Source organism: Channa argus, chromosome 4 (assembly GCF_033026475.1).
Source record: "Channa argus isolate prfri chromosome 4, Channa argus male v1.0, whole genome shotgun sequence".
NCBI lineage: Eukaryota > Metazoa > Chordata > Actinopteri > Anabantiformes > Channidae > Channa > Channa argus.
This window is the reverse complement of record NC_090200.1, coordinates 21561106-21586808: the sequence shown is the minus strand read 5'-3', so window position 1 is coordinate 21586808 and position 25703 is coordinate 21561106. Positions and strand designations below refer to the sequence as shown.

Below are 25703 nucleotides of genomic sequence, written 5' to 3'. Positions count from 1 at the left end.
TAGTGGATTCGGGACTTCTGATGATAAGGGATTTTCAACACTGGGCTGCACTGAACTCGCTCTCTGCAGGACAGGCGTCCACAGATCTCTTTGCCTCGCAAGAAAACACTCACTGTCCACTTTTCTTCTCCCTATTAGACATGACCGCCCCATTGGAGATGGATGCTCTAGCATTCCCATCACTAAGCCTCCTACTGTATGCTTTCCCACCTCTCAGATTGATTCTTCCAGCACTAGCCAGAATGAGGGAGAGGGCCTGTCACTAATTTTAATAGCTCTTCATTGGCCATCCAAGCCCTGGACAGCAAAGATAATTCTGGTGCAAGCAGATGAACCGTGGCCTCTTCCTGTATGAAGGGGCCTCCTGTCCCGGGCTCAGGGGGAAATCTACCATCCTCACCCAGAACAGGTGACTCTCCGGGATTGGCACTTGAAAGCAGGAACCTGAATGCAGCAGGCCTGCCTCCCTTTACTGTGTTAAATGGTGGGTTTTTGTGGAGTGGTGTGGTGCTGGGAACACCATTCCTTTCAGTTCAGTGGTGGACGTGCTGTGCTTCCTTCAGGAGTGGATGGACAAGGGCAAAGAAGGGCCACAATTAATTTTTATTTGGTAGCAATCTCTTGGTTCTCTCTGTTAAAATCACACTGCTCTTAGCACTGACCACAGCTAAGCAAGTGAGTGATTTATAAGTCCTGTCCATCCGACCCTTCATACCTACAATGGGCCCCAGGACAGGCTAAGGTGTGTCCACAGCCCATCCAGCATTTGTGCCTAAGGTAGTGGATCCGTCATACAGGTGTCCCACTGTGGAACTGCTTTTCATCCTACCCCATTTCCTTGGGAGGAGGCTCAACAAGTTAACACTTTATGCCTGCTGTGGGCCTTCCGTGTATATGTGGATAGGACAGCAAATTTCAGACCAGCTGTTTGTCTCATGGGACACTCCTTACAGGGGCAGCCAGTTCCTCGTTGGAGACTATTTCCCTGGATCATGGAGGCCATGTCTATTGCATATAGGTTTCCTGGGCTACTCCCCAAACATTTGTGTGTTATTACAGACCAGATACTGCAGGACCATCAATTGCTTACGCGGTGCTGGAAGTACAGGGTCCAGCTTAAAGTTTGACTCCAGACCACGGCTGTCGCACGGTTCAGGAGATCTTATGCAATACGGGAGTGGGATATGTCCCATAGTGAAACACAGAGCGAATGTTAGAAAAATTACGTTGGGTTATTTAACACAATCCCTGGAGTGAGGTGTTTCATAATTTTTTTTTCCTTGCATAGGCACAGAAAGAAATCTGCCTAGAATGAGTTAGGATGGAACCCGAAACACGGCTCAACCTGTCTGTCCCTGAAAGATGTGGCGTCATTGAAGCTTCTGTAGTTGGTCACATCGAGATGAATCCCATAGTGAAACACCTCACTCTGTTATCAAAGAACCAGGGATTATGTTAAGTAACCCACCATTTAACATCTAAGCATAATTACATCTCTTTGGGCTTAACAAAGTGCTGAACAATGTTATATTACATTCGATGTGCTGTATTTAAAGCTATAATTTGTAGAATACAACTCTTTCAAAGCCATAAACACTAATATTTAAACTAGTGGCAAATATACATGTAGGCCGTTGATACTGGATCTGGAGACTCTGAAATAAAGTGAGAGAGAAAGAGAGAGCATAGAGGTGAAAGGAAGATCACTGACCAGCAACACCCATAGCTCGGAGAACATTCAGCTGCACTCAACCAAATATACTTTTTGTAATCTGACCAGTCACCCTACATAGATAGTTCTGGGACCTACTAGTATGGCAGGGCAGCACAGCCTCATGCCCCCTTTTTTTAGCCAACCTGACACCAATCCTGCCTGACCCACTCCTCACACATTCACACAGCTGTGTATCTCCTGGGTGGGGCTAGTTTTGAGACTGAGGTGAAATTCACTGTAGCTCTATATGTTGGACCTAAATACACCAAACAACAATGGACAGGAATCAGAATCTAAACCGAGCTGAGACATTCTCCTTCGTCAACCCTTGGATCAGATATTTTCTCTTCTTCTTCAGCTTCTTATTTTGGGTGAGTAAAGCACAGCACTGTTCCTTTGATAGTATTAACACAGACACTGCTGTCAAGCAGTGCTAGTACAACACATATTGTTAATATTTCTCACCATGCAAAACACCAGCTTTTCTCAAAAAAAATAAATAAATAAAAATAAAAAAGCCAGATCCACTAGAGGAAGAAACAAAAACAAACAAAGAAGAGAATGCAAAAGAAAAAAGGGAATAAATAATTAATGAGGAAATATAATTTGGATACAATCTAAAGCTGCATTCAGCCGGAGCACCTAGCCACCCCACTGTTTGGGTTTACTAAAGTTATATATGCCCACTCAAATTGCTCATACATCACTGTAGCAAATGTTGACAAGTGCATTCTTACATGTCTGCATGAAATGTGCTCTTCTAAATTGCAATAAAGAAGTAGATGAAAGAATTGGTTTAAAGTAATAGTTTAAGCAATAGTCTAAATTGAAATGATAAAAAATAAAATAAACAATAATTAAAAGTAATGGATTATTAGAAAAGTAATGAATAAAGCTGAAAAAGCTAAAAGTAACAAATATTTGGCAACACCTAGAAGTTATGCATAAAAAGTAAAAATAATTTAGTTGTACAGTATGTAACAGATAAACTGCGAATCTAAATGGCAATTGTCAAAGAAAATGGACATGTTGTTAAAGCAGTAAGCACAAGTAAATCTGTTTGCTAAAAGTTACCATAAATGGTTGAAACAAAACCATTTTAAGTGCTAGCGGTGGAATTGTAACTTAACCAAACAGGAGACAGCAGAGACTTTTAGGGACGTGAATGCAGAGACTCGATTCGGTCATTAAACGTACTTGCTTTAGAACAAACGCACACAGTTGAGACACAACCACATATCACTGAGCACAGGGATCATATCGTAGCTCTACCAAGTCTCTACAACATCATCATGTCCTTGTACATCCAATCCTATACAAACACAGCGAGGGGGAAAACACTGTACCGCACTCTATGTTTAGAGCCTATCAGCAATAACTGCAGCCCCACCAGCTACACAGCCTGGCCTGCGTTGACTTTGTTTATCAGACACAAGCTCCGAAGTGAACACTGCAGCCCTAATCCACCAGGCCTTTGTCCCCACGTCCCCACAGCTCAGTTCAGCTGGCTTTCACCTCAGCACACAATCTGCCGAGAGAAGCCTGATTCATCCCTTTGAAATGCCTGAAAACACAGTTGGAATATATTCACTGTGTGTGTGTGTGTGTGTGTGAGTGAGTATCACCCTCTGCAAATGCACACTGCCACCAACATTCACATAAGTGCACACAGTGGCAAACTGACAAATGGAACTGCAGGTGCAGACACTCCTACACAACAATTTCCCTTCCACAAACAGTACTTTCAAAATCTTAAAAACAGTTCCTTTTCCACAAAAAGTGTGCATCATCGATGTCTTGGGTTTTGTGAGCTATCATCTCGTCAAGCCAAACTATTCATTCAAAAATGTGAGGGAGATAAAACATACCATTTCGATAAAATAAGTTACCTATCAAGAGCACGTATACTTTGGCTGTCAAATTAAAATTATACCCTTTCATTGGAAATTGGACCATGGATCCTAGTGACCTTCAGAGATCCAACACAAGCTCAGACAAAAGCAAACACAAGCTTAAGTTGCATTGCCTTACTTTGAAATGACAGCAAAAGAGTAAAACAAAGATTTTTCATCAATATTTAATGCACATTCAGCTATTGCAAATGTTCCTACATCATCAAGGAAAAAATGATATAAGCACAAATGTTGCATCCCCCTTTATGAAATATTCTTTAATACCTTGTATGTCCTCCCTTTGTCTTTATAACCTCCTCCAACCTATTTAGGGGTAATTTTAGTCCATACTTCATGTATGTTTGTTCCAAATCTACCAGATTGCTTGGATCTGCCATGTTCGGCCTTTTTTAACTCTATCTACAGGTTTTTAATGATATTAAAGTCTAGAGACTGGGAGGGCCGTGGTGAAACATTCACCACCACTTAGCTTTATGCCTTCATTTTTAGCTTTCTGCCCGACCGTAGGAGGCTTTGTTCTAACATCTTCTGATATTGGGCTGCATTCTTTCCTCAGTTTTTGCAGAGCTCCAGTGCTTGATGCAGACATACACGCACAAAACATCAGCGAGCCTCCATCATGTGTTATGTGGTAAAAGCTTTCCTCTCCTCATAGGTTTTTTTTCCACACATATCTGTGCAAATTATGAGCAAATAATCCATCGGTCTCATCAATCTTGGTCTAAAACTCTTTTGGTTTGTTTACATGCTGCTCAGCTGTTTTACATCTACATGTGAATGTAGCTATGGCTTTCTGTGTGCTCTTCTCCCAAACAGTCTAGACTTGTGCAGACAACATTTGAGAGAGCCCTCTTATTCCAGTGTTCCAAGTTTCCTAGCACAATATTTTTTGATTTTTCACTTTGTTCCATTTCTGGATTATGGTCTTTACAGTTGTACTGTATCCCTACATTAAACACCTGATTTTACATATTAAATATAATTACGTAGCAGGTTTATCAAAGGGGGGTGCAAACTTTGCATTACACATACTGCCTGCCCAAAAATAAGTCACCACCTGGATTTAACCAAGCAAATAGGTAAGAGCCTTCCAGTGAATAATTACTGTAGTGATTAATATGTCTCAGCTGGCAACAAGTTATTCAACTCCAAAATGCAATGAGTAGTTGTCAACCTGAATGACCAGATTTTTCCATCAATGGATTTTTTTCTGTCCTGATAATATGGGTATAATACATCAGGGTCAAATTGTAAAAGCGGTTTAAGCAAGAGATGTAATTTCCAAACATGGATAGCCTTAAGCTTGGGATATGCTGCAGACAACTTTTGCACTGGTCCAACCCTCACACCGTCAGTACAAAATCATGTTGAAAAAAGTAATGCAAATCTATATTTAAAAATTACATAATCTCACTGAAACAATGCCCAAGTGAATGGGTGCCATAATTAAAGTAAGAGCGGTAAAAGTAAAATTAGAGTGTGCGACTTTATTAGGCCAAACAGTATGTTTTATTGATTAAAAAACAACAACATTTATTTAATTTACTCTTTTTGCCATGTTAAATGTAAGGAGTCGCAAATGTTTCACTTCAAATGTATACAGACACAAAACCCATTCTGCTTACAATAAGATGCTTTACAATGAAAGCCAACCCATGCAAATTGTTGTTCAAGGTGAGAAAAACAATCAAGTATAGCAGTGAAATTAGTCTTAACAATGGACTCAACAGGAAGCTCCAATTCCACACATTTTCCCCTTTCTGTTTTAACCTTAAAATCCTCAGCACCTTCAAAGCATGTCTTCATCCCACGCACACACAAACTGTTATCTTAGTAAGAACACTCATTCATATCATGCATATTCTGAACGCTAAACCCACAACCAAGTCTTAACCCTGAAACAGCCATTTGAATTTGTGAGAACTGGCTGAAATGTCCTCCCTTTCCCAAAAACTCACTCGGTTAGGAAAATACTTTATTTTGGTGCTTGCTATGTGGCAAGTACAATAACACACAAACACATACACACACAGCTGCCTGAGCCTGAATATTGTCACTTTTTTTAGGCCTCATTAAAGAGGTATTCTTCCCTTTACCCAGTGCACTCACTGTGAGAGCTGCTGGCGTCTCTTTTGTGCTTAATATTTTACATAGTAGGAGCCTTCTTTGCAACTGTAATGTTTTCTTGTGTTTTTTAGAAAAGCACAGTTTTAGATTGACATCCCGAACTCTTCAAACATACACACACCACCACCTGCTTCTCTCTGAAGTTATGTTCCCTTTTTCTGTTGCTGTACTTCATTACATTGAAGGAAATAAAATAATTACCTTCAGTCCACCTACAATAGACAAAACACTAAATCATGTTCTGTAAAACTTGGGTGGACAATAACCACGATTTACTAACACTGGTCACGTTTTGTTCAACAAGACAAAGAAGTTTTACATTTTGTAGGTTCTACTAGAAAAGGACAAGTGAACCAAGTTTGTCAGAAAAATTACTTCTCCATCAGTGTTTCCCATTAGCTACCACCAAATTCAGATGATTAAAGCCAACACTTTTTTCTCTGCTGATATCCATCTGTTTATCATAAACACATACTCTGCAAACTCAACACCTGAAGAAAGGCTCATCATCACTAATCCCATCACGCCTGTCTTAGTTGATGGTTCAAATAAACTCTATTCAAACAGAGCCAACACATTGGAAGCAATAACTTTCCTTGTAACATGTTTTTTTACATAAACACAGAAGGTTGGGACACCAGATGTATATTATAGTTTTTTTAATTTCTTTTTAGAATCAATGTGTTACTTAACTTAATCAAACGTGGAGAGTTGCTGTAACCAACTTAGCAAAGCCACCAGTGCAATCAAAAGTCTAGTAGAAAAGTGAAATTCCAGAATGAACCTAAAATGCACTACAACCTTTACAGGTAAACGTAACTTGACCTTCTCTAAACTTTTGAATGCACATGTCCAACTGTACTTTCAGTATCGCATAACATGCTGTTCTCTAACAAGGTGATTAAGCATAACAATCACAATGAATCAAGCAATAAAATTACTGGTTCAATGACAATGACTAAATAATACAGAGAAAAATGCAATTTTAATAATTGCAATATTGCTCTATTTCAATTACAATAATTATTTATTTTCCTATATTGTTCAGCTCTTCTCTGGACAGGGCAGAGAAGTGTAGGTTTATATTTAATGGACGAGCACAAGAGCAGTGTTCATATTCTCATATTCAAATGTCCAGTTATTTTGTTATTTGGTTGTGTATCATAATAAGCAATGGCATTTGGCAGTAAATGTGGAAGTTTGAGATATTGATATTGTCAGACTTGAAACAACAAAAGAAACAAGCAAAACAAATAAGTAATCATTTCAGTCCTCATATAACTGAACCTATATAAAAAACTTTTCTTTTTTCCACAGGCGTTTTCCTTGCTGATTATTGCAATTGGGGTGTATGCTAAAATCCAGAAAGCTACAGGTACTTGCATAACACACTTTTACCATACTCTGACAAGTACGAAACAAATTTCAACACTCAGTGATTCATTCCAGTAGTTTGCAACCACAGACCACATCCACAATAGAAACTGATGTTTTTTTTCACATTAGTTTCAAGCAACACAAACAAATGAATTAACCTTGGGTCTTCCCGCTGATTATACTACTGTATACTGTTTAATCCGCAACAGATCCTAGATGATTTCTGGGAACAAAGGTGGCCAGATCCAATGATAGGAATAATGTACAAAGGAAGAAATTAATTTAAATCAAAGTGCTGCATTAGGATAGAAGAATAAAAATTAAATCAGGAAGGAAAGGAAGTAACGTTAGGAATAAAGGAGGAAAGCTATGTAAACAGGAGCTGCTGTGTTCCTGTCTTTCTGCCAGACACAGTGAGGGACACATTCCTGATCGACCCAGCCATCATCCTAATTGTGGTGGGGGTAGTCATGTTCTTCATCACTTTCTGTGGTTGCATCGGAGCCCTCCGAGAGAACATTCGCCTCCTCAAGACAGTAATAGACACATTACTAACACTTGTACAGTACTAAGCCTCTAATATTGTTGCTCTAATTACATTTGTTTCAATGCAAAGTCTTACAACAAATCTGACAGTCAGTTATGATTCTGTTTTAGTCAGCGTTTGTCGTTTCTTTTTATTTGTGTCTTTTCTAGTTTTCTTTCAGCCTGACATTGGTCTTCCTCACTCAGCTGGCTATAGCAATTCTGGGCTTCTTCCACTCTGATCAGGTATCTGCCTGTTTGCAGACAACGCTGTGCACTAGCTTACTTATTCTATAATATAAGGTCACTGTCAGCCTCATTGGCCATGTATGCCTTGAGTTCCACTGATTCTGTGTTTCCTTTCCTAGCTTTTGGACATTCTGTGCATTTGTAAACTACAGTGTGTAAAAGTTAATAAGGCATGTCATCTGAACCCAGAGATGGGCCTACTGAGCCACAGGGGGAATTGTGCTGTCAGTGTCTGAGCTACATAGCATAGAAAAAAAAAAAACATAAAACTCAACATAGACCAGAAATACAGGTAAAAATCTTTGTTTATCAGCAACACATATAAAGTGGGGTGCAAGAGTTTGAGGCCAAATTGAAAACCTGTAAAATTCAATGTAAACCTCCAAATAATCAAAAAGTTTGAGCTTTATAGATACAAGGAGTTCTGAAATGAAATACTGTTTCTAGATGTGGGATCAAATTAAATTATTTTCTAAGTTGGCGGTGACCACATTAATTCATTGTACAAAAAAGTGTCATAAGTCAGATAAAAGAGCTTTCTGATCAATAAAGCACGGCTGGACTGAGGGTTTCTCTAAAAAGCTTTGAGGATATTGAACCAGTTGTAGCTAAACCATGACCAAAAGTCATCAAGTTTTGTTCACTAAGCAACATAAGGTCAACTTCATCATAGATAGAGAACTTGCTAAATAAAAAACACAAGACTCCAATCAGCCAAAGTACTGTATAAACAAGGCTGGCTAGTAGTGTGCACCTCACTAGACTAGATTTTTAACTTCTCAGAGAGGGAAATTAGGGAAAATATTGGACAAAAGGCCCATGTATTGAGGAATCCCGACAATTTGGCAGCAACAGAAGGGTGTATGTATAGAGACAATGAGGCAAGACAATTACACAACTTTGTCAAACCAACAATGAAACGATGGCAGAAATATTAAGTCCAGGGGTGTTTATCTTCCAGTCTCCGATCTGTTTTATAGACAACCGGAAAAGAGAGAAAATTATCCCAATTCTCTCTAATCACAGGGTCGAAAAGCAGAACATTTAAAAAGAGAGCATATAAAGAGCAAACAGAAATTTGTGTGGCAGATTCAAACTTATTCAGAAAATTGTTACCCAATGTGGGGAGCTCCTATCCCTGGTTTAGTGTACAACTGGTTTTAAATGAATGCGATCAGGTAGCTCCCTCAGTGATCGAAATTATTATACATTTGCATCCCAGGATACCTGTCTGAAACCCCTATATGACCCCAGTGATTGCTATAAAGGCTTTGAGAAAGGAAAGCAGTGGTATGCACTTATCTCCTACAGTAACATTCCATTTAGGCTCCAGTGAGAATAAAAACACAACAGCCAGCAGTGGCAACACTCCCTGACATTGGTGTCTGGCGGCGAGGTGCCTGGTGCGTGATGATACCTCTCCTCTCCTCTCTACTCCCTTGTGTTCTCAGTCAGGGCTTGGACTGCCTGCTGCTAAACAGAGCAGTTTAACAACCATCCCAGTATCCTTCCTTGCTAAATGATTCAAATGCTTCAGCACTTCAAAGTGGAACCAAATGTTCCATTTCAGCAGATCCCTTGAAGGAGACGTTGCTGCTAATGACATGGGGAGGTGTGACGGTGGGCTCTGAGGCACCACGAGCACACTGTGCCAGGTGGAAACATCGAAAGAGAGGAAGGGAGGTGGTGGGAGTGGGGAGGTGGATTGGGGCATGCTGTGGAAACACAATTAAGTAAAACTACTTCAGGATAAAGAATTTGGGCTATTTTGAAATAGCTCGCAGTATTTATCAACATAACCTGTTGTAACACACATTGCAGAAAGCCTTCAGCAAACTGCTCACAGAACTTAATTTCCAGCTTAATGAAATTTTAAAATTCAGTGGCTTATTAGCATACAGTGCTCCTATTAGCATATATTACATCTGAACTCTGTCTATATAACCATAGCCCTCTTTGTTTTCATATTTTTAAAGGATGGAAATTTGCATTAAATACATTTTCAACACCGTATTTAAATGTAATGATAGGAAATCTAAATATTAACAATGCATGGCCTCATAACACCCTCAAAAGGATAAATTATAAAAAGCTAACACACCATTTTAATGTCTACATCCACCTCATCTAGTTAGAAATCCTCATCAAATCAATGTATTTCATTGATATTTCATATAGGTTTTGTTTATTCAGTTCGAGTGGAGTTGATGAAAATTACAACATTATAATAACAAACAGATAAGTTCAAACAATTATGTACTGCAGCTGAAACAGCATAAAACCTATGTTTGGTATGCATCACATAATCTCATTGTTTTCATTTTTCTGCACTACTGGAGCTGAAGTTCCTCTGCTGTCTTGTCAAGAAACACCCCATAGTCTGCTCATACAATGCAAACAAGAGGCAGTTACGTGTCCCCCTTAGACATCTATTATCATTTACAGAAATTTTTAGATCCATAAGAACAAAATATTTAATTTAGAGACTAATGTGACATAAAAACACTTGACTCTAGATATGTTGCAAAAAAGAGCAATGCAACCCCACATTTTGTGCATAGATACTATACTCACAAAATGCAGTACCATAGAAGTAGATAAAACACAAAGGAAAGTCACCTGATCAGCCATTAACACAAGCTCGATCACACTTCAGAAACAATTTAACCTTGGGTTTTTAACCACAATCCATTTTGAGGTTGCTGAGAATTTTAACACCACCTGCCTAAAATAGGTCTAACAGAATAGTCCTTTTAAGTCTGTAGATGCAGGCCAAGTTATTAACTGAGCCAAAAAACCTGAAAGGTTTTCCTGTGGCACTAAGCATGGCTATATAGAGATTCGTAGATAAGCTAATTCTAAGTTATTCAAACTTAACATTTCCATTTCTTTTGCACATGGAACACTTGATATTAGAGATTGTTAAGTAATAAACTCCCCTGTGCCCTCTCCTAGACTCGGGATGCTTTGGGAAAGTTTGTGAAGAAAGCAATCGTGCACTACAGAGATGACCTGGATTTGCAGAACCTGATGGATTACATCCAGAAAGAAGTATTCTTGCCAATTCCACTTAGGAAATGTGCCCTGTGCTTATGTCCATAGCTATTCACATCACATACCCTTCACTCTTGACACATTTGGTGGTTTATTGAATATGTGAGCATGAAACCAAGAAAGTACAGCCAGTAAGCACACAGTCCTGTATCTTACTTTTGTATTTTGGCCTAGGTGACAGTTTTTACGCTCAAGAGATTGCATGGAACATGCAGGACCTATACTTTGTGGGCTTGTCATATTATATTCCTGTTCCATCTGCACAAACTGGCCCAGTTGTTAGCCTGGGTTTTCCCATGGGAGAAGTCAACGATGCTAGGATGTACAGTACACTGCAAAATTATGTTTCTAAACATATATCTGTGCTCCCTTGACTCTCTCCTTGTTCCTTCTACTTAGTTTAAGTGTTGTGGCTGGAACAATTACACGGACTGGTCGTGGAACATGTACTTTAATTGTACACATGAGAACCCCAGCTCTGAGCGCTGTGCTGTACCTTACTCCTGCTGCACTCCTGTTCCTGGAGAGGTATGTTTTTTATTTTTGTTTAGTTTTTAATAAAGCCTCATAATGTAAAAACACCTCATCTTGGGTAAAGCCACAAGTATCACAAAGTGATCAACATTTGCATATCAACACATTTACATATCAATTCAATTCAAATCAACTTTATTTTTCTATAGTGCCAATTCACAACAAAGTCATCTCAAGGCACTTTACCTGATAAATTCAAGTCTATAAAGATGTATAGAGAAAACCCAACAACCCCATTAAGCAAGCCTTAGGCAACAGTGGAGAGGAAAAACTCGCTTTAACAGAAGAAATCAGCAGAACCAGGCTCAGGGAGGGCAGCCATCATACCAATGTTAGTAAGAGTGATGTATTTTTCCAACAAAAACTGACATACTTCAAGCCAAAGAAGCCAAAGCAGACTAAGAATAGGCACCAATGTATCAACCAAAGCCATGTGTCGATACTTGTAGCTAAGTAGAAAAGCCACATAAAAGGAGTCTGACATTTTGTTCTGCACAAAACGTGAAGGCAAAACTAAGGACGTGTTTTATGAAATTGACAGCTTCATTGAGAACAATAACCTGGACTGGAATTTGTGCAGTCACATATGTACAGATGGAGCAGTATCGCTGACAGGAGTATATGGACTGCTCGGACGTGTGAAAAAGTTAAATGCCTGACATCCAGCAGACACACTGCATTATTCACAGCACAGCTTTGGTTAGTAAAAGAATAAGTCAATGCAGTTAAACCGATTAAATTTATCCAGACTGAACGACTGAATCGCGCAATATTGAAGTTTTTGTTAAGACACGGGATATTAATATGAGCGGCTACACACTGATGTCCAGTGGCCGTCGTGGGGAAAAATCCTCAAGGCTGACTGAACTTGTGCTGAAGAGTGCTGAAGTATATGTGCATTTTCAGAGGAGCTCCAGCAACCCCAGGCAACACTGTTTGACGAGTCTGTTGCATTTCTGGCATATCTTGCAGATGTGTTCATGAACAAACGTATCTCTGCTGGGTAAAAACACACACAATTAAAATGTATGACAAACTGAGTGCATTTATGAGGAAGGTCCAACTGTTGGAGAGGACGTGAGGATGAAGATATGAGCGGTTTCCATCACTTTGATGCCTGTTTGACTTCTGTTTACAAAGTAAGAGCTGGTGAACACTGTGGCAACACATCTGAGCTGAGCTCCTACTTCAGTGAAATTGAGCCCAAAGCTACAAAACTGGACCGTGTGAGGAAACCTTTCTGTGTGACTGAGACCAGCAGCAGCCTTCCTGTAAGGCTGCAGGAGCAAGGGATGGATTTGTCTTCAGATGACACATGCAGAAAAGACACTGACACGATTCTGCTGCGATGTGAAATAAGAATATTTTCTGGGTTGTGGCAACATGCACTCAAGAAACTTTTAGCTATTGGATCTACTATTTGGATCACTAAGTTTGGCAGCCCCTCACCCTTCTCACACTGACTAGCTCATATTAATTACAAAGAGATATATTAAAACAGCATAACAATCCAAATAATCTACTGTGTACAATGTATCAAACATTAAGCAGTCTGTGGATACTGAGATGTAAAGTTTCATAACAGTGTCAAAAAGTATTTGCACTATTTTGACACTGGATTAAGTACAAAAGTTCAAAACTGCAGACACAACTTCTTTGTCTGCCTTGAGGCGACATCATGTCTACAGCTGCAGGTAGAAGACCGCTGCTGCTATTACATCCCTTCCTTTGGGCCATGTCAGCTGTCGTGCGTAGATGTGGCCTGATAATGACCGGCCATTGTCTCAGCAGCAGGCCTGAATGTTGTGTGGCTCTCGGTGATAGTATAAATCGCAAGCTGGCTTTATGTGGCGTTTTGGATTCAAGATGATATAATGATCAGGGGAAATGCAAAAAGCAAGCCAGGCAAACTGCATCACCGAAGAGTAACAGCTGAAGCTAAACAGCGCAGTGTAATAACATAGTGATGATCTGCTGTCTGTCTGATAGGCTACACCTACCACCATGCCGTGGCAGTGCTGCTGGTAGTGATTTACCTGCTTCAACATTTAAGCCGCTTTTCATGAAGGTTTTATGATATTTTGTCTACCAGAATCCACGTACAGCCTCTTTCCACATGCATGAAAAAATTGAGTGCCAGTAAGGATGCACACTAGCACAAGAACAGAAAATACATATTCAGCACACACATTTACACTCCCAGACACACGCATAAAATGTCTCTGTGTCCTCTGTGGAGGCACAAGACAGCACAGTTTGCACGCCACCACTGACAATTCCTTCTAGTTTGTGCGGAGACAGAAAACTAAAGAGTGCATGTAGCTCCATCACACTAATATTGATTATAAATCATGTTACACAGAAAATGGATCCAAGCAACCTTTTTTCTACATGGTGAAAAATCAATTAATTAAACAGCAGAAGCAGCTGATGCAGTGCTGCAGCCTGCTGTTGATATCGTGCAACTGCATGGGTACACGAGGGAATGAGCAGTCCATCTCGTCACATTAAACAGACACTGTTCTATCACTTACACCTTTCCTATTTTTTTTTTTAAGTCTCTACAGTTAGCAGGCCTGAAGTAGAATTCCCTCTGCTGTCACAGTAGTTAATATCTTTGTCAATGCAAAATACGACAGAACATCCTCTAAAAATATTTCTATTGTTTTAGGTTTATGTGGCAATCGAAGTAATGTTCCATCTTTGCCTCTGTTCATCTGTCACACAGGCAGTGATTAACACTATGTGTGGATTTGGTGTACAAACCCAGAACTACTTGGAAGCAAACAAGTCAATCTACCCAGTAGGCTGTGCAGTCAGAGCGGTGATGTGGATCGAGTCTCATCTGTTGCTGGTGGGGGCTCTCGCCCTGGGTCTGGCCTTGCCTCAGGTAACTGTCACATGCTCCATGCACTTAATGCAAACAGTGCAGTAATTGGCAACAATCCTTTGCCACTTTTAACCTCAAACAACTTGATGATGAATAGCGTAGTCGTAAATAAGCTCTCTCCCTCTCTCAAACACACACACACACACACACACACACACACACACTGGCATCAACTGGAGGCTCACTAGATTGAGTGTGCAGCAGTGAACATATTGACAAACCATGCTCCCGCAAATGCAGACTTGCAAGGTGCATTTCGATGGGGCTGAGATATAGTCTGAGAAACAATTCATCAATCAAGACCCTGAACAGTTTCTGAAGAAACACATACACACATGAATCGAACAGCTTCCAACAAATTCACTTATTCCCTTTTCTCACATAGTTTAATTTCACCCCCCCCAAAAAAGAATGTAATAAAAGAAGTGGGGGGGTTAATGTAAACCCACTGGGGTAGAAGTGATTTAAAAAGGAAGTTAATACCTAGACAGCAATAACTAGGCAAAATGAGACACTGAAATTTTAACTGCACATTATGCAGTTCCAGATCAGAAGCTCGGGTTAATATGCACTAGGGTTTAGTTAGGTCAGGTGTTTTAGAAAAAAGAATACTTACAACCAGTGATACAGTCTGAACACTGATCAGATCAACACATCAAATCTCAGCGCATTAAGTAATGTTAATCTCTTAAATCAATATGTTAGATTGACCGTGAAATCACATTAGCATTTACCAAAAGCTGTCTCCAAGTAATTAGTCTGCTTTCTTAACAAAATGATTCAGGTACTGTCCCACTGCATTCTCGCAATGTGACATGCAGCGTTGCCACTGAATCTGCAGCTCGAGTATCTGACTGATTGGGTCCCCAATGATTTTGCTAACAGAGGAGCATGTGAATTATCCATGAAGCCTGTCACAACAATTGCATTAGTATTCCAGCTGCTCTGATTTGCAGTAAATCGGATGAAGTTCTGGTTTTTATCTTTCACATCCTCACTAAGCACTATTACTGGATTTGTCTGCATAACAAGCCTCATTTAAATCAAACTCTTAATTATTGAAAAACTCTGCAAAAAGCTGTGTTTGCCACCTAATGTGTGTTATTGCTGAGGGAAAAAACAATTGCGTGTGATCAGTGCAGTAGGAACTGATGTGTACAAAGAGTTAGAATCCCATAATTATGTGTAGACAGTTATTTCCAATAACTCTAGCCAAACAATCTTATCTAATTTTGAAACATCTCCTGTGCTCCCTTGGCACGGTACAACATCGTTCCGAGGGACCTTGACATGCTTGGACACCCAAAGGAGGTCTGTTCTGTAATCTAAAGTGGCGGCTGCTGTTGTCTAGATTGCAGGCATAGTGCTATCCCAGATCCTGATCTCTCAGATCCAAGATGAGATTACCTCAGTGTTGTGAGACCAGGCTGATGCAGAGGAGAAGAGAGAAGAAAAGAAGTAACACTACTCTGCTCAGCACCTCTGATGTTTGCAAGGACATCTTTTTTTAGCTGCTACTATATCACTGCAACGTTTGACATTTCTTATTCTTAACGTGCTGTTGGCCTCGGGTATCAAAGTGTGATGCACTTTACTGTGTTACTCAAATAGTCATTCACATGCAAATTGCAATTGTTTATTTATTGGTTTTCAATATTGTTTTTTATTGATATTAACATGAAGACTTTAATCTCTCTAAGTTATTTTTATGTAAATGTGATGTTTGCTAATAAAAAGAAGAACAAAGCTTCAATTACAGTGAAGCTCTACTGATTATAGTTGTCTATTTTGCTGAAAGAACAAAATCATAAAAGGCATGTGATTATGTATTGTCTTTTAAGGCTAGTTATCATGCTAACTGGCAAGCTGTGGTTAATATTAGCTCATAACCTTAAGAAATTAAGCAAATTTGTTGACATACAAAACTTAACAGCTCCACTTTCCAAAAGGGCACGGATTTTTATATTGAATATATAACAGGTTTAAGCTGTCTTGACAGCACTGCCAATCCCTGCCTGTTGGTAAAAGACTCTCCCAAAGCCAAACACCAGCGAATCATATTATGATGGGGCTTTGATGGTTATTTTTTTTTTCCTTTTTGCCCGGGAGCTTTACTGCGCACCTTCGCATCAGTCTAGACGTGAAGTGCCATGGCTCTCTGCATCAGACGATCAGTCAGGGGGGAGTTTGGCCTCACGGCATCACGCTCCACCAGAAGACATCTTAAGGGATTTGGCACAACACGAGACATTACCAACAGAGAAACACATTTTCAGAGGGACTACAAACTGAGTGGCTAACCTGATCAAAAATGAAAACGTAACATGGTGTACAGGCAGGAAATGTCAGTTACATAATGAGATCATAGAGCTTGTGTTCAGAGTGGACGGCAGCTCCAACTATACAGCATCATGATGAAATCCACTAGTTCAAATACTCTGAGATCTTGCCTCCTGTATTCTCTTAGCAGATTCTCACATAAAAGCATGGCCAAGATGCATTAGATAGAAAATGTTTGGCCTGAAATCTGGGTTCTGTATTACCTTCCAAGTTTCTGGTGATGCTTATTGTCAGATTTCATGGTTGCATGAATAAGTAGTAGATTGAAAAGGTCCCTCTGTAAAATACAATAGACAAACCTATTAGGTAATACAGACCAGTTGCAACACCGTATAGATTCCTTCTACCCTTTTGTAGACATCGTTTTCTAACCATACAGTGAAGTCCATTGGTATTGATCACATGGATTTATTATTAATAGGTTGGAGCGCTGTGCTCCACACTATATACTGTAGCATCTTCAGAAGCAGAAAGGCGTTGGCTTTAATGCATAGGTGCATTCCTCACCTGATATATTTGTGCAACAACAGGGATTACTGTTTTACTAAAGGGAACACTGTACAAAAACATCAATCATAATTAATAAAAAGAAACGGCTCAGGGCTAAAAAGGTAAATATTAGATCTGCAGATGAGTTTGAGCTTGATTTTGGTTCCTTTTACCGTGCGTCTATTAATCTTACCTGTGCATCACTGCCACCTATTTCTACCATGCGGTAGCGTAGAGGATACAGTAGCTCCACAGATTGACTGTAGTTGCCCTGGTCGTATTCCATCATAGCCTGACACATCTGTACACCAATAGTCCTAGCCAGTTGGTGCTGTTGGTTGTCCTCCGGCTTCCTGTGATGACAAGTAGTAGCTTTAGAAAAGACATTTCTTGGTTCAGCCAGAAGGTTTTAAAACTAGTGCTCATGATGGAAATCTTTTTAGATTGTACATTTGTCCAAAAATAAATCTTGGATGACAAGGATACTTGTACCCAGTTTGTACACTGCACCAAGTTGGAAAATACACAAAACGTGAATCTGCAACCCATTTATAACAGTGTAACTGTTTTTGTCATACCAGGCCAAACCAAAATTTTGTGCAGAAACTAAAATAAAAGAGCTCAGCTGAAAATTCAATTGGTCTCATTTCAAGGCACTGAACAATCCAAAGTTACAGTAAGTAACTTTATCATAGTTCTCAAAGATAAAAGTGCAGCTTGGATCAACCTGTTGTTTTCAAGAACTTTCCCTTTCTGTATCCTCAGTGGCCCCCTGCTTGAAAATGTTTTTCCTGACTAACTGTCACACATCAGCCTGGTCTAGAGTAGCCAGTATCTACAACTAAATAAGTAGCCTGGTAGGTTAGAAAAATTAAAAGGATTAAAAGTTCACTATAAATTTTGAACATCATTTCTGAACAAATTTCTCATATTGTGTTTGATTGTTGATCTATTTAAAATATTTCCTCACATACAGCCTTCTTTTGGCAGAGTGAATAATTGTTGAACAAACATGTAAGATGCATCAAAATAGTCGTGCATCACATCTTGCTTAACATGCAAATCAGTGGAACTGTGGCAGAACGCGTTTTCATTTGCAGTCTCAGTAAATGCATTGCTAAATTGAAACTGATGCCAAACACCCAAAACAGAGCGTATGGTTGTTTGTGTAAATTAATAAAACAGGTATGACAAAAAAAGACGAATCCCAGCTGAGATGAGACACTCTGGTGGAAAACACTTGCTGTACCATAAGACACAAATACAACTTGGCGAATAAAAAGCTGGTAACAAGCATAAATGCTATTTTATGTAGATAATAAAATAAGGGACAAATTATATGTGACTATGCTGTTGTAAAAATTCAGTCGGTGCATTTCCATTTTTTATCCATAGCCAACTACAAGTTTGGTACACAGCAAGTTAAAAAAATTTAGTACCTTCAGTACTGTGTCCACCCTTCAAAATGCCTCTTTAGAGCAAAGTCTGAGCAGATGAAATATGCGATTAATTTGCAATTATTTACAATTAATTACAGATGGTCTGCGATTAAAATTTTTTAATTAATTGTCAGCCCCAATGAAGACATTTAATATAATTAGAGCTATGAATGATGTCAACATGTATTCTCTTTCATAATAAAGTTTGATGTAAAATTCTTCAAATCAAAAAATGTACAGAAAAATACCACACTGGTTTGTGTCCGCAGACTGACAAAGTTGTCAGAGCTTTAGACTCGTGTGAGGCTTTCTCGGATTACGTAATGTTTAGAGTCGCTGCCTCTGACTGTAAAATTACATTATGGCAAAATATGGATTATGTAAATCTGTGCAATCCTTCCAAACCAAAGTAATACAAGTGAGAGGCAAAGCGCGAACAGTCTTCAGCTTGCCTGATGATTCTAAGTAGAGCTGTGTTAAGGAACTGAGTTTCAAGAACTGCTTTCCCAGGAAGACGCATAATTTCCCAATTCGTGTGACTTGCATTATATTACGTAACAGGGGGGAAGCATAACAATTTAACAGCCCAGTTTTAAATAGCAGCTTTTCTGTGGGTTGTGTATCAAATAAAATAGAGAAAGCACTGGCTGTCTCTGGTTAGCATGCCAGAACGCATTAGGACCACAAAACTGTACAGAGGAAGTAGCCACTGGTACAACATCTGCTACAGAGGGAAGACCTCACTTGGACTGCAACTCTAAAGTCTCTTTCTGACTGCATCTGCTCTCTATCTCACCATCCTACGCTCAGCCTCATTTCTGTCTTCATTTTACATAAAGCCTGGGAGGCTGTTATGTAAGGCTTACAGAGTGCTAAGGTGTGCAGTGAAGAAAGGATATGGTGCAGAATTTACTTGGCCAGTTGCTGCAGGCCCTCCACTAGACGCTGCGAAGCACCACTCTCTTTTGCTCCCAGAGACGTCATGAGGAAGTGAAGGTCGTTAAATATGGTGACATGATCGTCGGTGTGAGACTGTGTTACCTGGAGGAGCTCCCACCAGCGCTCCTTTACACACACACCTGCAACAGTTAACAAAGCACGAAAATACTACATACTAAATAAAACATTTTTAAATATCCGCCGTGGATTTAAGTCTGTGTTAAAGTTTGTATACATTAAAAGAGGGAGCTCAGAGATTCTGCTAATTACACAGCTTGTCAAGCTCAAGATGAATGAGGTATCACAACCCAGATTACTGTAGTTTCTTAGCACTTTCACTTAACATATGAAATTATTACAGCATTTTGATCAAGCTAATCAGTGTCATACAAATATATTGTTATTGTGCAATGACACACATCAATTCCTGATTTTAAATCAAAGTCTAGTATGTAATGCCCAACACGCCAAGTGTGATGACCAGATGGGAACATTACAACTTTCCTTAACAAGTTGTTCTGTGAATTCCCATGCTACTCCATATCTCACCTTCCATTTCAAGTCTGTAGAGCATTGAACAGGCATCTACAGTGTCCAACATGGATCCTGTGGCTTTGCAACGTCTGAATACCTTAGGTAGGTAGAGAGGACACACTTTTACTATTCACACTCGTAAGGATGTAACAAGACATGTTTATGTCTTGCTGTCTTCCTGACACATGTTAAATAATCAAGATTTTCTGCTAACTTGATGTACGAATAGCTTTTGTGTTCAAAACTACAGTTGTGAGAGAAAAAAAAGACATTACAGGACATCAAAGAGCTTCCCTTTCAAATTGTTAATCCTATTTTTAGAGTCACTAAAAAAATAACCAGCTTTGGCTGTTGACACTGTTGCGGGGGTGCTTTTCTTGCTCTCACATCTTCACATGGATTTGAATTCCATTTTTTCCACGCTTGCCCTCCTGGTTCACAAGTACAACGCATTGCTTTTAGTCTGCATCCCCTGTGTAGTACATGCATGACTCTTTAAAGTGTGCACTCAAGCAGATGTACAATTAAAGTTTTGGTGCGAACTCAACACAGACCAACCTCAGAATCGTATATTTGCAGAGCAGCTTCGTATTGCCCCTGTGGAGGAAGAGCAAGAAGAGGACGGCAAGGTGAGAAAGACAAATATAAATAACTTCAAACTTGAGAAATAAGAGAGGGTGATGGATTGTGCTGCACAGATGCGAACACAAATCAATCTCCCAACATAATTAACTCCAGGCTTCAAATTACCCAGGAGAAAGGATATCATGAATAAAAGTTCCACAAACACTCCCACTGTCAACTATTTGCTTGACTGAGAAAACTCCTTAGAATCTACCTTTTCAATGTAGTACAGAGCCCAATGCCAATAGTTGTGACTGGCCAGGATGTCAGATACCTGGAATTAAACAATACATATTTTAAATATTTTTCTTAAGGCTATTTAAATTTGTAATTACACTCTGCGGACAAAATAAATGAAATGCAATTTATCAGAAAATAGAATCACTGTGGGGTTGCACCTGCCAGTCTTTCTCCCTACTCTTCATGAACTTCAAGCCTTTGTCCACCTCTGCCTTCATTTCATAAACGTGGGCTACAGAGTGGACAGACCAAGCATCATCTGGAGTCATAGCAAGGCCCTGAAAAAGGGAGTGGAACTGTTTAAAGCAAGGGGTAGTAATACAGAGACAGAAAAGGCTTTATTTTTTACTTGCCACAGAAAAATGAGAATTCAAAAATAATGGCATACTTAACTCCCAGTTACTTTCTTTCATGTCATCTATCATGTTCCTCAATCTTTTTTCAAGTGACCTTTTTGCCACAGCTACTTTGTATGCATTATTCATTGAGCAGCCAACAGTCAGTGGCTGCTAAAATCTGGATGAGCTCCTTATTATTGGTATTCAACACCAAATTACTTGTCAAATTGAACTGACAATCAGCACAGGCACAGACAGCTGGGACCACCTAGCTCCAATAATCGCAACAGAGTGTTCCACAGACTACACCCAGTTTATGAGGTACACCAAGCCAAAACTAATGTAGGCCTGTAAAAAAATAAGCACTTCACGGTTGTTTTGTTCAAAGTGTTAGAGAAGTGTTAATTTACTGTGTGATCATTGTTGGAGAGCGTAGTTGTACATCTTTTGTGTTTAACGGACAAAGCATCTCACCTCCATAGCTACTTTCTCAGCCTGGTCGTAGAAGCGAGTCTCCAGGAGACCAAAGGAATATAGTCCTTTTAGATAGCTGAGGGCAAAAACACAAAAACAAATCTTATTTCAAGATATAGGAAGAAAATAACCATTGCTCACTAATATATTTATCTAGGATGATGAGAAGGAGACGCTGTTTTTTGGGCTTTTGTGCCCTGAGCAAAAAAGATTACAGTTAAGGGTCATAAATAAGTGACATGACATTACCCCAATTTACTTTTAAACATTTAGGATGATTATAAGCTTGGTTTGCCATCACTAACTTTGGATCATGCCAATAAATTGTTTTCATTTTCACTTTGGAGCCCTTAGAAACTGTGAAGCTTGGTTGTCACCATTAAATCTTTAAATACGAACTAGATTTTCTTTGTCTGACTCATCTAAAATTTTAAACTGTGTTCACTGTGTTGTTGAAGGTAAGATGTAGAAGAAAACAATAATTCCCAGCAAGTTATCACCCATAAAGGACAGGCGTTATTGACTGAGGGTACCCCCTGAGAGAGAAATTACTCTCTGCAGGTCAGTATGGTTCAGTAACCATCTGCACCTCAACACAGTCCTCTTGACACATACTCCACCTGCTCAGAAAGAACAACTTTACTAACCTCACACACCAACACACTAAAGGCGTATTATTCCCTGTAGCTTTATATTTACGCACCTAATTATCCTGACATTAATGCATGCATTGATGTCGAGATAATTATATGCAGTCTCCTGCATGTTAATGATATTAATGTGCAACTCCTTAAATGCATATTTAAACCTGTAACAACTGATTTTCTGTGTAACTGGGGGAACGCAATAGTGATATTTTCTGAACTTTTAAGTGAATATTGTGAACCTGTTAGCAAGAAATTTGCCTGTTACACATCCAGTAGTTACAACATTAATGTAGAGTTGTGGTTCTGGTCACAGGGTGACCGTTCACTCCACTATTTGCTTTGTTTTTGCTCTGTTTGTTTTTGCTCTGTCTTTTGCCCCGTCTTTGTCGCATTGTGTTCCAGTGAGCTTGTTTGGAAGTTACCTGAAATGCTTTCCAATATTTCATTGTCGTGCGTACCTGGACAGAGGTGTATGTGGTTTCCAATGAGGCAGCACCCTGGCCACAGAGTCCCTCATCTGGGTTTGGGCTCCCATGTAAAAGTAGGCATCGTGGGAAAATTTGAGGGCCAGCATGTCAGTGGGGTAATCCACCAGAATGTCCTCCCATACATCACAGGCTTTAGGAAAATTTCTATAACAAATACAAAACATGAGAAAAATACATTAAGGCAAAGAAGAATGACAGAATTAGTTTCCCATCAGAGTCAACAAAATGCACTGTGATGAAGTGAGGATATTAGAACCCACTCAAATGCAGAAGTATCCTTAGATATTGATAATTAAGTAGTCTACTCAATATTGTATGTATGCCTTGCTATATAATAATATGGGGAAAAAGAATTTGCAGAATGAATGCAAATGCCAAAAGTCCTTGGCACACAGTGCTGTGGATATGAGGCACACGTGGGCACAAAGATGTTCTCAGGGATTAATTAATATCCCCCCGTACATAAAAGAGATTTAGTAGTCCTCTAATGTCTAAAAAGACATCTTAGACAATTGGTTCAAACAGAATACTTAATCATAACATACATGATGTACATTATGAATATTAGCCAACAGACTAGTTGTGTATCTGACAAGGCAGTAGGTATTTGTAAAAAACACTGTGATATAGGGGACAATCACATCACATGTTGGTGTTCTAAATATGCCCTATTCCCTCTTAGCATGTGTTTTCTTGAGACTCCTCTTTGGGAGGTGGCAACAACATATGACAGAATTCTAATTCATTCCTCTTTTGTTACCCTTTGGCAACCCAGCTCTTGCTCTTACCCGCGTGAGAAGAGCTCCATGGCCCGGACATGGAGTTTCTCTCTGGAAGAGATGTCCTGGCTATTGGCTAGCTCCACTGTTCGTCTCACAGCACTCGCTAGACGCTCATTCAGCCGGGTGGAGCTTGTCGTTGCCACCAGCTCCAGACCCGTACTTATGACATGTCCCATAACTAAGGAGAAAACAAATAACACTGGTCTTTTACTTCTGCAGTTAACATGAAATTTCTTTGAGCCTCTGATCTCAATCTCTTTTCATGGATAAAATGAGATTTTCATCCCTCCTGCGTGTACTTATTTAAAATGAGATGAGTCACTGCTAAGTCACTATGTGATTTGACTTCAAAACAAGTCCTTTATTTCAGTCGTTAATTATACTTTACCAGTTCCATAAGAGCATGTCTGACATTTTAATAGTTCTGCAGCAACAGCACCAGTAGTAAACACATATTGACCACATAAGGGCAGACAAATGTTATTCGCCAAATGCTTTGTTTTCTATCCAAGAGTATAAGAACAAGGGCACTAGCAAAGACATTTGTGATAGTACGAGTCACCAGGTGCTTCAGAAAAGACACAATTCAGCAGTGGAAAGTAACTGAGTTCAGTTCCTCACCAAAAGTACATTTTATTAAATAACTGTATTGTTATTTTTGTCATGCTTCTTCCACAACTGGCACAGTAAAGTACAAACTTAAAAACCAACTACTAAACCTTTTTTAATTAGCAAACATTTTAAAATATTTGCAGGAAAAGTACTGGCCTATTTATTGATACTTCAAGCTCATTGCCTTCAGTGATCCAGCATTGAAAATACCTACGTTCTTGCACAGTTTTTTCCTGCTGTCATGTTTCATCAGTACTTAAATGATTAAAGGTTAAATTAAATAAAGGATGTTTGACTACACCTGTACTGTAGCTATTTACCAAAGTTAGGGTCCGCAGACTGCATAGCAGAAATGCATCCTTCAAATCCCCCCAAGGTCTCATCATTCCGCCATTTCACATACTAGGAGGCAAACACAATGGAAATGCTGATAAATGTAGTTTTGGTTTATTCACATATGTAAAAGTCTGCAGACATTGCTAATGTGGCAATGGATATCTGTGGGGGTGATGCAGTCCACCTGCGTGAGTATTGCGTCATATAGTTTGCAAGCTTCATTGCTGGTGCTGGACAATCCAAGACCCTCTGCCCTCCACGCCTGTAAGGAACAGAAGTAAGGGCAATAAATTAAACCTTTAGACAAAAGCTCGTGTGCACGAAACAGTTTTTCTGTTTTTCTTTCACGTGAACAAGCGACTGACTGTGTACAATTGTGCCTGTAAAATCACATAACTCCAATGGGCAGGGGTTAAAATTTGACTCAGCCTACAAAGTAAAATACGTGTATGTTAGAACTATACTGCAAAAACTAAAGTACCTACAGGAACGTAAACAGGCAATAACGAACACTGCAGTAAACAAAGTCTGCAGAATTTGTCGTAGTTAAAAAGCCATATTTTCGCTCTAGTTTGCGGTCAATTCTTTTCCTGCTACAAACAATGACATTTCACAACAAACATTTCCTTTCTCGTGTATCAGACACGCTCAGGCTATTGTGTGTCTTTTCACAATAGACGTATTTCGTTGGGAAAGTCCACAACTAACCTGACAGTCCCTGAAACTTGATGCAATCATTGTTTTTAGGCGCAGCTGTGATTTCTCCTTACTTCTGACCGTCACACACTTTAGCTGCGTCCAGGTTATCGCACTGACGAAGACCGGAACTTAACTTTACCCAGTGGGTTTCAAAATAAGTTCGTGTCAGTCGGTGCTTTTAATTTGAAAATCCAGTAATTCGTTTTTTATAAATGTGGAAATGAAAATAAATGTATTAATAACTGGGAAAATGGTACACATTATGTACAGTATTAAGTTAATAATTGACATTTTCTACATTTACCATTTCTATAGAAAAAAAAAGACAAATGTATCAAT

At 39.3% G+C, this 25703-nt stretch overlaps 2 protein-coding genes across 3 annotated transcripts; one reads left to right on the top strand and one right to left on the bottom strand.

Moving 5' to 3' along the window:
• Positions 1–1908: 1908 nt before the first annotated feature.
• Positions 1909–15865, top strand: tspan33b (tetraspanin 33b). The gene is made up of 8 exons (XM_067503094.1): positions 1909–2085; positions 7072–7129; positions 7540–7667; positions 7828–7902; positions 10861–10956; positions 11359–11487; positions 14222–14383; positions 15735–15865. The coding sequence occupies exons 1-8, from the start codon at positions 1990–1992 to the stop codon at positions 15801–15803; spliced, it is 813 nt and encodes a 270-aa protein (XP_067359195.1). The 5' UTR covers positions 1909–1989; the 3' UTR covers positions 15804–15865.
• A 140-nt stretch (positions 15866–16005) lies between these two features.
• ttc38 (tetratricopeptide repeat domain 38) lies at positions 16006–25517 on the bottom strand. Of its 2 annotated transcripts, XM_067503085.1 has the most exons (14): positions 25374–25517; positions 24850–24927; positions 24650–24731; positions 23724–23895; positions 22906–23079; positions 21801–21876; positions 21147–21266; positions 20963–21022; positions 20683–20721; positions 20140–20221; positions 19565–19730; positions 17406–17565; positions 16927–17000; positions 16006–16605 (listed from the first exon to the last, which is right to left on the bottom strand). In XM_067503085.1, the coding sequence occupies exons 1-14, from the start codon at positions 25401–25403 to the stop codon at positions 16518–16520; spliced, it is 1401 nt and encodes a 466-aa protein (XP_067359186.1). In that variant the 5' UTR covers positions 25404–25517; the 3' UTR covers positions 16006–16517. The 2 variants fall into 2 exon arrangements, with proteins under 2 accessions (XP_067359186.1, XP_067359187.1); XM_067503086.1 differs by lacking the exon at positions 16927–17000.
• Between the last annotated feature and the right edge of the window lie 186 nt (positions 25518–25703).